At 45.6% G+C, this 15,418-nt stretch overlaps 1 protein-coding gene across 2 annotated transcripts in view; it reads left to right on the top strand.

The window, feature by feature from the left end:
• The window catches only part of OSBPL11 (oxysterol binding protein like 11), a 54,238-nt gene that overhangs the window by 15,680 nt on the left and 23,140 nt on the right, over positions 1–15,418 (top strand). For both annotated transcript variants that reach the window (XM_048485674.1, XM_048485675.1), the window contains exons 3-5: positions 7,889–7,957; positions 10,301–10,476; positions 14,001–14,080. In XM_048485674.1, the coding sequence (XP_048341631.1) occupies positions 7,889–7,957; positions 10,301–10,476; positions 14,001–14,080 (325 nt within the window). The remainder of the gene's footprint in view (positions 1–7,888; positions 7,958–10,300; positions 10,477–14,000; positions 14,081–15,418) is intronic.

Consider the following 15,418-nt stretch of genomic DNA (forward strand, 5'->3'; position numbering starts at 1 on the left):
ATAAGGAAAAGGACATTTGAGAAACGTACTAGGCACAGGGTTCTGTAGAATCTACCAATTAAGAAATGTTGGTAGATCTCTTTATGTTAAGGTGACTTTCTGCGTCTCACAGTCAGATGAGTAATGCTTTTGACTCCTTTATGCTTTTCCGACTATTCACGTGCCCTGTGTATGGAATTCTAAAAGCAGGTGCATTGATATAATCTTCTAAAGGGGAAAAAATAGGTCATTATATTTAGTAAGAGCTTCAGTGAGGCATTGCATCAGAGAGAGGGTCTGTGCTTTGTGTATGACAAAGATTATACCCAGCCGTACTTGTGTGCTTGGGTAAAAACAGTGATCGGAACGCCAAAGGGTGCCCTTGCGAACAAGATGTGTATCAGTTTTAATAGTTCTTTAAAATTACTTTCCTCTTAGAGTTTTGCTAAGAAGAGAGACTCTTCCCAGAGTAACAGAAGAGCAGAACTGCTCGGTCCAGGCAGCTCCTATTGCAGAAGAGAATCCTTAGATAGCTGCTCTTGGAGTCTGGCCATTTAAAGTATTTTAAGCAGAATTGGAGTAACTGGTTGAATCCCACTGAATTTGGCAGAAGAGTATCATTAGATCTACCCACTATTTCATATTTATAGGAACCAACTTTTGTTGGGCCCCCTACAGGATTTAGAAGAGCAAAGTTGAGCTGGATAAACTTCTTCCTTGATCTGGCAGTTGCGCAGGTTGGTGATTAGGGACTGATCTTTATCACTGTGTCATTTTTTGCTGTGGGGTTATGTTGAAGTTCTGTTATTCCCCACCCCCACCTGTTTCTCAACAGCTTCATATGGATCAGGGGCATCAAACAGATCGAGGACTTATCAGGCCTGTGAACCCCCTTCACTCCCAGTCTGGCATGGCGAGACCGCTGCAGGCTTGCCAGTCCAGGCAGCCACCTGCTCTTCATATGTCTTGATGAGCCACCCCCCCTTCTGGTGCTGATGTGGGCTAATGAGCTTTCTGCGGGCACACCAACTGAGGCAGCTGCTCCCCCCTTCCCAGTGCCAATCCGGGCTGCCAGCTGAGGCAGACACCTCCCCTGGGGCTCATCAGCTGAAGTGGCCACCCCAGTGTTTGACTGGTGAGTTTGCTATGAGGTTGCCAGTTGAAGCAACAAGCCAGCACCCCCCTCCCCAGTTCCAGTCTCTACTGGTGAACCTGTTGTGGGCTTGCCACCTAAGGCAGCCTCCACCCCCCAATTGTTGGACTGGATTGGCAAGCCTGCTGAGGCACCCGCCACACCCACGAACACACAGTGCCAATCTGGGCTGATGAGCCTGCTGTGGGCTTGACAGTGGAGGCAGCTACCCGCCCCATTGGGCCAGCCCAACCAAGTCACATTATTTGTGTTATATCCAGCCCTTGTAACAAATGAGTTCAACACCCCTGAAAAAAGGTGGTTGCGGTTTCCTGGGAGTGACAGATCAGTGTGTTGACACGTGGTACTGTTTTAAACTTATCTGGCATGTTTTTATCCTACCTGTCCTCCCTTCTCCATTTTATTTTCACAATAGTCTTTCGAGGTAGGTTAAATGGAGAGGAAGTGACTGCTTCCAAGGTCACCAGACTCTGAATAGAGTTTTGAATCTGGGCTTCCGGTTCCCACTCTGAACTCAAACAGTGTACCCCACTGGATCCAGGGTCTCTGCTCTGCATCTCAGGATAGTGAGCATTGTTGAGTATATGTACAAAATTGTTGGGCATCTGAACAAAACTGAGCTCATTCTGTCCGAAACGGATGGAGAGAGTAAGAGATGCATTTGGATATGGGTGGTAAGGATGCATTTGAAGCTTCCTTTTAGATACAGGCCATCTCCTACATTGTGGCTGTGATCGTGGTTTAAAATGCCTTTTATGTTTATTTAGAAAGTTTGCCTTATCTGTAGAATAGGGATTTGACAATATTCATGACTCTGGCCTTTTCCACACACGCCATTTCAAACTATTTTCAAGCAGGAAACGCTTCCTCCATAGAATTCTGCATTGTCTTTTTCCCCTTTTGGTTCTGAACACTTTTAAAGCAGCTTTTTCTCAGTTTCTTTTGAAATCCCTTTTACAGTGATTCTTTTGTCTGAGACATTTCCAAGTCATCTTCCCTCGCCATGCAGTCATTTTCACAATGTTTTATGTTTCGCGCTGCCGTTTTCCATGCCTCTGTGCTGTTGCCAAACTTTCCCCTCAGTGTGATGGTTTTTTGCGTCCGTCGCTCACTTCTTTCCCCCTTGCTGTTGCAAACAAACATTGTAGTAAAGAGGGGGATTGAAACGTCCTGGAAACATTTTCAGTGGCCGGCGCGTGAAAGGCTTCTGTTTCTTTATGCTTTGTTTACTACAGTATATGGTACTGCCTTTGAAAATCATTCAGAAGCTTCTTCTGCTGTAAAACCCATCAGCCTGTTTGTGGAGAAACATTGCTGGCCCCATATGTGATTTGGAAGTTCCACATCTCCCCCAGGCCTCTGCCTGGCAAAGCCTCTCATCTCATCCCTCCCAATGTCACCTGTTTCTCTCAGGCTGCTGCCAACCAGTTATTAAGAGTATCTCCTTGCTGAAGAACTAGTACTCCAATAAGTGCGTTGTCACTGAAAGGCTCTGCCTTGGTTTCACATCTCAAAGTTTCACACTAACACGCACGCACGCACGCAATCTCTCCCTCTCTCCCTCTCTCCCTCTCCCTCTCTCTCTTTTCTTTGGGCACTGGGGGAATTAAGGGATCAACAGCCATCCCCTGCTCTTGGCTTCTCTTTGAGGAATTTGACTGAATCAGGTTTTTGGTGGGTACAGAGACCAGTCTACCAACGTTCAGTATGTTATGCAGCATTTGTCAATCGCTTTAGAATGCACAAGGATCAAAGGAAAGTGATTTAAACAAAGCCCTTTAACTCTATGCATATCTTTCAAGATGACAACATTAGGATAGGCTGTTAAATTCTTGCAGTTGCAAAGTCCCATCAGTTTCAGTTAGTTGGGATTGCTCAATCTCTATAAAGTAACGCCACTTAACTAATATATAAGGGCTGTGTGGTAACAACTCCAGGCTTTCAAATTCTCTTATTTAGGAAAGTCTGCCTATTCTCATAGTCAATCTAGCCAATAGGCTGATTGTTTAAAATGTACTTAACCCATTGGCCTCTTATATCCTAGAATTTTTAGTTAGTTTTTGTGTCAGTTATTATTTAGCTAATGTTACGGGCTATCTTTGAATGTTGCCGTACATTATGAACAGTGGTGTATGATTCCTTTTGGGATAGGGGGCAATAATTATCATGTGTGTCTTAGAACCTGTCAGGTATTACTGCTCCCCATTGTGGCAGAATTATAATGTAGTTCTCATGTCGTAACTCATTGGGTTAATTGTGGAGTTAGTGATTATCGAGATTAAAGAATATAGTGGCTTGATGTCAACATACCTAGAATAGCAGGAGTGCAGAATAACATATACACAAGATACAAAGGTCCCGGTAGCTGTTAGTCCACAGTAAAATTCCAAAGGAGAAAGATATTTCAAGTCAGGATCTTAAGACCGCATTTGCATCCTGTCTATAATGTTTTGGTTACTTCATTTGGCTCAGGGAGTGGCTTCTGGGAAAAAGAAATGATGTATGGAAACCATCCAACTGAAAACATGACGAGATAGTTAATCCGACATGTCCCTCTTGCCAAACCCTTAAAAGGCTGTGAGCAAAAGCGAGCATGATAGTTCTTATATTGACCATAGAGGAGACGATTTTTCATTGATGCTGTTGTTGGCCTGGGTCTTGCCTAGAATTTGCTCTGCTGCATGAGGGGCTTCTTCCAGTTCCCTTCTATGGGAGACCTGTGATCCCAAGCTATTCCTGCAGGTCCTGCATCTTGAAGCAACAGCTGGCGGGGGCAGGGAGGCATCTTCAAGAATGTCCTCTGCTCCTTGCTTCCGTGAAAGTTCGGGGCAGGAGTCAAGCCACTGTGTCTTCCTAAGTCCTTTTTCTCCCAGTTGGTGAATCCATCTCTTTTGGTTAAATTCAGAAGTATTTATAAGCAATGCAGCGGCAGGTGGTCCTGGGGGTTCTTGTGTGAAGAAACCGATCAGATCAGCATGCTACGTGTATGCATGCAGGCACACATTAAAAAAAGTCTATGGTATGGTTGTATTGGGTTTTCCGGACTGTGTGGCCGTGGTCTGTCTGTTGGATCTTATTCCTAACGTTTTGCCTGCATCTGTGACTGGCATCTTCAGAGGTGTATCACAGAAGGAAGTCTGTTACACACAGTGTAACTGGACACAGTGTGTAACAGACTTCCCTCTGTGAGACACCTCTAAAGATGCCAGCCACAGATGCAGGTGAAACGTTAGGAACAAGTTCCACCAGACCACGGTCACACAGCTCGGAAAACCAGTGGCGTAGCTAGGGAAAATGGAGCCCGGGACAAAATCTGAGTTTTGCGGGGGGGCCCCCCCAATATGGGCAGCGTCCCTCCGCCACCATGACCAAACAACATTTTTTTGCACCAGGTCATCTCAAAGTCACCATCACATTATAGAACATGCCCCAACACACAAATCTGAACACACCCAGGGCTCCCTAGTTTAAACAACATTGAAAGTGATGCTATTTTTTTGAAGGGGGGGTATCCACCCTGAAACAGCATCACTTTTAATGTTGTTTAAACACAGCTTCAAGAGAGCCCAGATTCTCTCCTTTTAAATCCACACCTTTAAAGAGAGAGACTCTGGGCTCCTCTAGTTCAAAAAACATAACTTATTGAAAGTGATGCTGTTTCAGGGTAGAATTTTCCTTAACCACATCCACCCCAAAACAGCATCATTGTCAATGTTATTGATTTGATTATGGGATTTTTACCTGGGCTTATTGTGGCTGTGGTCTGATAGATCTTGTTCCTAATGTTTCACCTGCATCTGTGGCTGGTATCTTCAGAGGTGTATTACAGAGAGAAGTCTGTTATACACTGTGTCCAGACTTCTCTTATAACAGACTTCTCTCTGTGATACACCTCTGAAGATGCCAGCCACAGATGCAGGTGAAACGTTAGGAACAAGATCTACCAGACAAAATCCACACAGCCTGTAAAACCCACAACAACCAGTTGAATCTGGTTGTGAAAGCCTTCAACAATACTTTCAATGTTTTTTTTTAATCTAGGGAGCCCAGATCCCTTTAAATCCACTCCAAAGGGGGTGGATTTAAAGAGAGGACCCGGGGAAAATTTGAGGGTGCCTGTCAGGAGAGCAATGTTTAAGCTAACATTACCAAAATTTTAGGCTATCTTTAGGAGACTATCCTGATTATACCACCCAGGTTTAGTGAAGTTTTGTTCAGGGGGTCCAAAGTTATGGACCTTCAAAAGGGTAGCCCCATCTACCATTAGCTCCCCATTGGAAACAATGGGGGATGGAACTTAGACACCTTTTGAGGGGTCCACAACTGGACCCCTGAATTAACTACCAAACCTGGGTGGTATCAGCAGGAGACTATCCTTATGATACCACCTAGGTTTAGTGAAGTTTGATTCAGAGTGAAGCTTGACTCAGGCCGTTTCATACGGCCAAAAAAAGCAGCGGCGATGGCGTGGCAAATTGACGCGTCCCAAAAGCGTTCACAGACGAAGGCGGAGCTGCGGAAGTCAGCGGCCCGCCAGAAATGTATTGATTGCGCCGCGGGTCGCAGGCGAGATCTCAGCGATCATTAGCATCTCTCGCGCGAAGCTGCGTGCAGGCCCGGCGCCATTGTAGCGACAGCTCCGTGGCGGCTGTTAGCGCGAAGTCGCGGCGTCGTCGTCACATAAGGGGAAAAAGAGTGGTTTTAAAGCGTTTTCTGAATACCACACGTCTTAGCGGTTTAAGCGTTTTCGCGTGGCGACTCGCCGCTCGCAGCTCGCGGCAGCTCTGCGCTCTGGCCTTCCTTTTTCCGTTGCGACGACGTCATATTTTGCCCGTGCGGAAACGGCCTCAGAGTGAAGTTTGACTCAAAATGATAGCCCCATCTACTATTAGCTTCCATTGGAAACAATGGAGGATGGGGTCACCCCCTTTGGGGGTCCATAACTTTGGACCCCCTGAACCAAACTTCACCAAACTTGGCTGGTATCATCAGGATAGTCACCTGACGATAGCCTGAAACTTTGGTGCCACTAGCCTAAAAACTGCGCCCCCTGCAGGTCAAAATTGAAAAAAACAGTAAAAATACAGAAAGCCACAAACGAACCTGCAATTTTTGCGCCCACCACAAGGTGGCGCCCAGGGCACTTGTCCCCAGATGTCCCCATGGTAGCTACGCCTGTGCGGAAAACCCGCCACAACCAGTTGAATCCGGCCGTGAAAGCCTTTGACAGTCTATGGCAAGGGTAGGGAACCTTTAACACTCAAAGAGCCATTTGGACCCGTTTTCCACGGGAAAAGAAAACACTTGGAGCCGCAAACAATTTTTGACATTTAAAATAAAGATAATACTGTATATATTGGGTTTTTTTACCTTTTACTCCACTCATTCTGAGAAGCGCATGGATGCACCCGCCCTGCTGCCTGCAGGGCGGGCAAGGATGGGGCCAGTGGCTCGGCCTTGCCGGCCGCCAGGAAAGCGCCCGCCCCGCTCGAACAAGGCGGGCGAGAAGGGAAACCCATGGCGCTGCCCAGCCGGCCACGGGCAATTGGTGCGCCCGCCCTGCTGCCTGCAGGGCAGGCAAGGATGAAGCCAGCGGCTCGGCTCATGGAGCCGCAGTGCAAGGGCAGAAGAGCCGCATGCGGCTCTCGAGCCGCAGGTTCCCTACCCCTGGTCTATGGTATGTGCATCAGCTCCATGGTAACTGAACTTGTGGCTCCACTTTTTGTTCTTTCCTCTCCCAAAACCCCATCTGATTTAAAGACAAGCGTTCGCAGTCCTTTAGGTTACAAATTCAACACCTGCTCCCTGTATACTAACTGTCAGTCCTGGCTTATGTACCCAGCACAACTGATGATGAGATGGAATGAACAATCATATGTGGCTATATTTTAAGACAGGAGAGAAAAGCAGACATGTGTCAGAAATTGTACATAAAGTTCTGGGAATCATGAGGTGGCTTAATAAAGGTGCCGAGTATACCTTTTAGAACCAGGTGTGCTGGGTAGTATTAAGGCAAGGAAGAAGATGTATAGGCTCTGCATTAATTCTTGACTTGATCTTCAAGACTATATGGACAAAAACACAGAGCTCTTTTTCAGGTTCAGTCTATTGTGGTTTGAGCCAAGTATTCAATTTTGAAATGAGTGCAGTAATTTATAATGCATTCCTCTGGGTTCCAAGAAACCATGTGTTGTTGTTGTTGTTTTTTTGGGGGGGGGGGGGATTAAAAAACTTTTTACTCAATTATTATTGTCCAGTGATTGTTATCTTGAAGTCCATTTTGTTTAAGTCTCTTTTTTTATCTTAGCCATTTTTCTAGTGAAAGAAACCCCTGGGAAAAATTGGAAATCCTTAAGTACGTTGAGTCATTTAATCATAATAGTGAAGCTTTATAAATGAGCCAAAAGGTGCCTGGTAATTTGATTGCTGGCCTAACATGCTTTCTGCATCTGTCATGATGGAAATGGCTTCCCATAATCTGCAGTCTAGTAAATATATTTAAAGTGTTCCTGTTCCAAATCAGCAGTACAAAGACAAGCAGAGAGAGTGAGCTCTTGTGGGCAGCACGCTGGTTTTGAGAGTCGTTCTCAGTGATTTGTGACAAGCGATACGTTCACTTCTAAAAATAAAAATTGGGACCAGTTCTTGAAAGTGGATTTGGACTACAAATATGAAATTACAGAACATCTATGTGAAATGTTTCAGTTGTCATTATTTGCCTCTGACTGACGGGCTTTGTTCCTATCTTTGTCACAGTGATCACATGGAAAATATTTCTGGCTATTTAATGAAATACACGAACCTCGTCACAGGCTGGCAATATCGGTAAGTCAGATTTTTAAAAAAATTCTCTGTTTTATGAACTCACCTGATTAAATGAAACTGTATTAATTCTGCAGTATAACACTGATTTTAAAATGAGATGCCTGAACTTTTCCTCAGTTTTAGGAAGAGATATAATGAGAATACAGATAAAAGCATGATGTCAGTAGTCTCTCCTTTTAGTACAATATCTTGGTTCCATGAGCTGCAGATTTCTCACTTAGCCAGGGAGCTTTGTCCCTTTACACTGTGAAGAGGCTGTGCAGGAGAGACCGCAGCTCTGAAAGGCATTTGAAAAATCAGATCACTGCAGAGTGCAGACAAGAAGAAGCATGCTTTGCTTATAGATTTATGTTGTCTAGTCAATACTATCATCCTTGGTGAAGGTTGCTGCTAGTTTACTGAGCCACCAGCCAGCATATATGCAGAATAAAAGTATTTCAGGTATCCTTTGATGTAAACATTTGTGCAGCATTTGGGGAATTTTGAAAACAAGGCTTGAAATGATTGGCTTTTTACAGGTCTGAAGAAGCTCCGAGGAAACCCTGTTTGCTTATCTCTCTCCCAATCACTTTCCTGCAGTCTTTCGTCCTACCCCGAAATCTTGGTGTCAGCCATGTTTGACATAAGCTTAGGGATACCCTTCTACCTTACAAGCTTTTAGCATTTCCTGTTTTGTCTTAAGTTAATCTTTATCACTCCCTTTCTACCTCACTGTTTAATTGTACAATATGAACAGTGTTTTGCATCTTGTTAAATATTTTACAAGGGGCTTCTGTCTTGGCTATCTGCACTGTTTTAGTTGGGAATTGCATGTGTACACTGAGCTAGACCAAACTGTTCATTATTGCATTGATGTATCTCAAATATGCACTTTGGCTTTTGTATGAACTAAGCCTTTCAAAATATTTATTCTGCGAGAGAGGCCTTCCAAGTAGAGCAGAGACTGCCTTGGCTTTAGTGACATGGCCACAGTAGTGCACTTGCGTCTTTTAATCATTGTGACTTTTTATCACTGGTGATATTTGTTCCTGTGTGTAGGTTTCCGTAGGCTAAAACACAGTTGTTTGCTTCCTTGCTCACACTCATCTGGATCCAAAGGCTAGGGTTTGTTCAATATTTTGATTTTATTTTTTCATGTTTTTTGGATGAGTGGAATAATGAGAAACATAAATGTAGAACGAAGTTGCAGCAGAGCACAAAGTATTTAAACATTTAATAGGGATAAACACATTGACTACTATCAGCCAGCTCAAACAGGAGCCCACGGTAGTGAGAGCCTTGAGCAGCATCCTCTTTGCGGGCTGTGCTGCTCCTTCCTCCGCCTTCCTGCCCTGGCTCCTGTTCTCTCTGCAGAGTTCTTCCCAGGGGCTGGAAAGCACTTGGGAATGGCACTGGATGTGAAGTACAAGGGCTGCCACTGGAGAGAAGAATCTGTGGAAACTGCTGATCCCACCATTCATGCAAATATTACAAGTTTGTGTTTGGAATCAGTCCAGTACTTTTGGAGCCTGGAAGATGCTTGGTTAATCTAATTTGCAACATCCTTGGATGCCTGACTGTGCAAAACCTTGCAAAAATAAGCAAAAGGAACTTTACTAGACGCAGTGGCCTATCCGCTATATTTTAAATGTACTGCAAAATATTTCCACAAATATATGGCTGGTTAAATGCCAACTCTGGTACGTTTGTTATTACAAATAGCTGAGTAACCTTAACACCAAGCAGAAACAAATCACATAATCTGCTCAGCTCCGTGGGCCAGGGTGACCAGCAACCCTGGAATTATGTTTTCCTAGTTTCCTTCCCTTCTTGACAGCCTTGCATCTTGAAGGGTACTGCAGAGAACATCAGAATAGTTTCTATACTATTTGGAGTCCTCCCGTGTAAATGTCCTAATAAATAAACTAGGAAAACAAAATTCCAGGGTTCCTGGTCACCCTGGCCCACAGAGCTGGGCAGATTATGTGATTTGTGTCTGCTTGGTGTTAAGGTTAGGGCTGGATGGTATGAAGGTGTAAATCACATGCATGTGGGCATTGGGGCCTAAGCGGTTCTGAGATTGTGCGAAATTCAAGTGTTAAACAAGACTTTAGGAATGCACATAAGGGCATTCTTTCTAACGTGAAGGCTCTTGGGAGGTTACAGAATTGTGTGTGCGCTACATCTTGTTCTCAGTTGGTTTACGTGCCTTTCATTTCAGGACTTAGCCTTCCAGTCGTCATTTACAATTCATATTTTGTTTTTGACCTTATTTCTCATAAAATATGGATTTTCTGGACATACATTTAGATGTTTTGTTTAAACCTGATGGCTCTTAAAATGGCATTTTCCTTACAACTCTAGGTTTTTTGTCTTAAACAATGAAGCTGGCCTCCTGGAATATTTTGTGAATGAACAATCCAGAAATCAGAAGCCTAGAGGGACTTTACAACTGGCTGGAGCTGTGATATCACCTAGTGATGAAGACTCTCATACTTTCACAGTGAATGCTGCTAGTGGAGAACAATACAAGCTGCGAGGTAGAATTTTATAGTCCTGTTGTAGTCCTGCAGTATGTTGTTTCCCCACCAGGGTGTAGTCCTGTCTTTGAGCTGCCTCTCTGGAGGTTTGGTGTGCTCTGTTGTGCCTACAAGAAAGCTGCTGTATCAGAACTGGAAGAGATGCTGTTTCTGTGCTTGTGATTTGTATAGTACTTTATTCTTTAAAAAAGGATAGGCCAATATTTGTTTTAAAATTTCCTGATAATCGTAAGAAAAATAACAATAAAAACAGAATTCCTGGGAGTATCTGTCACTTGGGGGGAAATAAAAATTATTGTTGTGTTTCCGGGTCTTAAAATGAACTATAAGACGTGGAAGGTTTTAACCAAAAGGGAAACTGGAAAAATGTGATGGTGGAAAGGGATGCAAGTCATTCCAACAAAAACAAAAGATAAATCCTAATGACGGTCCTGTGACAAGTGATACGTTTAATCGAACAATAAGGAAGCACATGTTGGCAATCCAGGTTACAATAATTTGAGATGTATTCATGGAATGTCTGTTGTTTTGCCCCCATTACAAGTGTCTTGTCTTTAGCTCATTGCTTGATTATGCAAGCTGGAAGATTGTGGCAGTGAAAAAGCTCTCATTCTTTATGGCAGAAGCAATACAAATCAATTTTGACTAAAATAGACTTATGTGGGTATCTCACACTAATCAAATTCTTGCTTCCGGAATGACTCTCTTAATTGCAACTTAGATAAAGCTCAGGGCTTCCAAATAGTTCAGGTCCAATCATTGGATTGAGTGAAGGTTTGAGTGTGTTTAGAAAAAGCCTGTTGTGGGCACAAAAGACTGCATGGCATAAGAAACCATGGAGTGGAGTGCAGTCTTTTTCCATTGAGGCTGGTTATTTTGTTCATGTGCAGAGGCGTAGCTCCAAGGGGACAGGGGGGCGATGCACTGGGCATGCGCCTCTGCGGGAGTGTGGCAAGGATGTTCTGGGGGTGGGGTGGGGCAGAGGACACACTAGTGCCCTGGCCGCTTTATCCCCTTGCTACAACTCTGATCCTGTGTGTATATTTATCTACAATTAGTGAACTGGAGGCTCCCTTGCCGTCTTCAGGCCCATGTTTTGCCCAGTTTTCCCTGCTCTCCGAAGCCGCTGTTGACAGGGCCTTGGCTGCTGTTAGACCTACTACTTGTCCTCTGGATCCGTGCCCCTCCTGGCTTGTTAAGCTTTGCCGGGAGGAGTTACGACCCCACCTGTTGAAGATCATCAATGACTCCCTTGAGCAAGGAGTCTTTCCCGGTGGGTTGAAGGAGGCAGTGGTCCGCCCACACTTAAAAAGACCAGCCTTAGATCCTCGCGATCTTGCCAATCACCGCCCCGACTCGAATCTTTGCGCTTCTGGGGAAGCTGTAATTGAGAGAGTGGGGTGTTGGAGCAGCTTTCCAGGAGTTTCCTGGATGACGCGATCGGCGTTCGCATCCCTTCCAGTCCGGCTTCCGTGCTGAGGCATGGGACGGAGTATCCGTTCTCCGTCGCCGTCACAGATATACTTTCATTGATGCAGCTTGACCAGGGCGGATCGGCTGTTGGTATTGTTAGATCTTAACGCGAAAGTGTTTGATATGAGCTCGCACCACGATCTTTTGACCCACCGCCTGGCAGCGGCTTCCGGAGTACAGGGCACTGTCCTTCAATGGATTGCCTCCGTTGCCTCCGGGATCCGGAGTCAGCAAGTGTGGTGTGGGGACCTCAAGCCTCCCGGCCCGGTGCCCACTTCATTGTGGGGTGCCTCAGGGAGCGCTACTGTCCCCGCTGTTATTTTAATATCTACATGCTGCACCCCTTTGCCTCAGCTGAGTGCACGGAGACTTTGGGCTGATCTTGTCATCAGTGACGCTGGATTGATACTCAGCTCATTCTGTTGATGGAGTGGGGAGCGGTCATCACCCCTGCAGCTCTCCAGCACACTGTTTGGAGGCGGTTGCTGGGTTGAGATTTGCAACAGAGCAGGTTAAAACTTAATCCATCGAAGACGGAGATCACTTCTGGCTTGGTCGGTGGGGAGGGTGAGAATTTCCAGGCCGCCCGCGTGTGGGAGTGGGGCCTCATTGGCGCCCGGCCCCTCAGTCCGGCGAGCAAGCCCGGGGTCCACCTGGATTCGTCTCTTTACGGATGGAAGACCCAGGTGGCCCATATAACCCGGGTATGCGTTTTTTCATCTTCTCGGGCAGGCCCGCCAGCGGCTGGTTCCCTTCCTCTCCCACATTGCAGACCTGGCCACTGTGATCCATGCAACGGGGTCACCTCCCAGGCTGGACTATTGTAACTTCGCTTCTACGCTGGCCTGCCCCCGCGGTTGATCCGGAGGTTACAACTGGTCCAAAAAATGCAGCAGCCCGGCTGCTCACGGGGCGCGCCTTCCGTGATCATATTCAACCAATACTGCGCCGCTTCTCGCATTGGCCCTTTCCCGGGTTGAATTCCTCGGATCATCTTCAAAGGTATGGGTATTCTTACCTTTAAGGCTCCATGCGGCCTGGGACCCTCATACCTTCCGAGGATCAGCATTACCCCCATAATATGTTCCCTACTAGGCCTCCCCTGCACGCTCAGCGGAGGCACACATTTGCTGGTAGTCCCTGGCCCTCACAATGATGCGCGGCTGGCCTCCACGCTGGGCTAGGGATCTCTTTACAGCTCCTGGTTCTGCCTGGTGGAACACTCTTCCTCCTTAGGTGCTGTCCGGGCCCTGCGGGATCTTGGTGAGTTCCGCAGGGCCTGCAAGACAGAGTTGTTCCACCGGCCTTTGGAGTGTCCAGGCCAGCTGATATAAGTGCCCCCGGCCTCCTCCTACATTTTGGGCTCCATTGGACCATCTATGGGCCTTACTTTTTTTTCTCCCCCTCTGGGAGAGCTTCTAACAGGGATTGTTGCGGGCATTGCTGTTATTAGTCGTTCTTAATTGCTGCATTTTAACTTAAATTATTTACAGTCTATTATGTAACTGTTATTTTATGTTGTTCACCGCCCAGAGCCCTTCGGGGGTTGGGCGGTCTATAAGACTGAGAAATAAATAAATAAATAAATATTTCAGTGAGCTGTGTTTGGACTTGAATCCATTCTCCATATCAGTGTATCGACACAGTTTGATGCTGGTCTTGGGCATCTCATTGTCCTGAGGCCTAGCTGAAATGCTGCAATTTACACATTCACACATTCTCAGAGGTTTGCTCAGAAGTTTTGTCTACTACTCTTCTCAGCCTGGGTTAATTTCATATTTTCCAGCTCTGTTGACACAGATTTAGAGTCAGAAAGCACAGAGATGTTTCTTGTGTTCTTCTGTTGTTTTGGAAGAAGGAAACAAAATGGCTGCTTTTTAAAGAGCATAGATGTGGAAGGGCTGCTGGCTGCTGGCCACCTGTCAAGTTCAGCATGTGTTTTGTGTGCATTCTTTTTTTTTCCAGTTAGCAGAACTTAACCTTGAAGATACACGAGGGATTTGCCTGGGCTAGCTCTCTTTTGCCTTCTCTTTTTGTTTGTCTCTTCTCAGCTACTGATGCTAAAGAACGGCAGCATTGGGTGAGCAGACTTCAGATTTGTACGCAGCACCACACTGAAGCAATCGGAAAGGTACAGTTCTCACTTCAGCAGAGTGTATGGCACATATTCAGTGACATGCAGAGGTGTAGCTCCAAGGGGGCAGGAGGGTGCACGCCGCACTGGGCGTGCCTCCTATGGGTGTGGTGAGGGCGTTCCGGGGGCATGGCAGGGGGCATTTTGGGGCGGAGAACGCACCGGTGCACCGGGCGCTTTCCCCCCTTGCTACGCCTCTGGTTACATAGCAGTAGTTCTTTAAACTATTTGTCCCCTGCATAGCTTGAAATTGTTAAAAAAATGTGAGCATGATACAGAAACTTGATTACTGTGCCAGGTTCAACAATATTTTTACAATTTTTATTTTATATGTAATGCTGAAAATTGAAGGGGTGAATTGGTTGCTATAACTGAGTCCCTAGATTTTTCATTGTACTGCCCAGAGTAATCCATGGTTTAGTAAACCTAAATAATTTGCCAGACAGCTAGTTGCTTTTAAAAGCATCCAGAGGGGGAGATTTCTTTACTTTCTTGGTTAACCTGCTTCCAAGGGCATTTGTTGCTTTCTGTAGTTGGGGAAAAGTATGAGCTGCTCTTTGCAAGGCTTCTAGCTTTTGTGAAAGAGCAGATCATCTAGATTACAATGCATTCAACTTCTTTTGAACAAAAAATATCCATTTGCTTATGGAGCACAGTGGTCAAAAGTGTTACCATTTCAATTAAACACTCAGAAGAGAAAGGGAAATGGAGGGGCATCTGGCACATTTCTCTGAAATCAAGTAGGTGCAGCTTGTGAAAAGTAGTCCTTGATGTGCTCTTTCAAGCACCTTCCAACTTGTGCACGCATGAAAGGCTTTCAGTATTATAAGTAGACTAGTTTGCAGAGGCATAGCTGGGCCATACTGCGCCCAGTGTGCACTCTGCAACCCCCCCCACCCCCCCCCTATATATCATCATTGAATATTTTACTTTAAAGCTCACTCTGAGTGTCCTGGCGTTGGTATACTTCGTTCACTTGAGACTGAAAACAACCTGGTGGGAACTACAATTCCCAGGAGAACTTGGGGATTGCAAGGTCTCCTGGGAAATGTAGTTCCCAACGGGCCGTTTTTAGCCTCAAGTGAACAGGCCGCTTTTCCAGCCTGTACTTTCAGGCTGAACTAAGATAAGTGGGGGGAGGCACCGCACGGGGAGGATTTTCCGCCCCCCAAGAATGCCCCCGTTATAATGCGCATCCCCTGGTAGCTCCGCCTCTGCTGGTCTGGCATGACTTAGTGCTAATACTAGATCAAACCAATTATAAGATTGAGAAGCCTTTGTAAGTATTTTCAGAACACTTTTGGGGGACTGATTTGGCCTCTTAATTTTCCATGG

The sequence above is a fragment of the Sphaerodactylus townsendi genome, linkage group LG02 (assembly GCF_021028975.2).
Source record: "Sphaerodactylus townsendi isolate TG3544 linkage group LG02, MPM_Stown_v2.3, whole genome shotgun sequence".
Classification (NCBI taxonomy): Eukaryota; Metazoa; Chordata; class Lepidosauria; order Squamata; family Sphaerodactylidae; genus Sphaerodactylus; species Sphaerodactylus townsendi.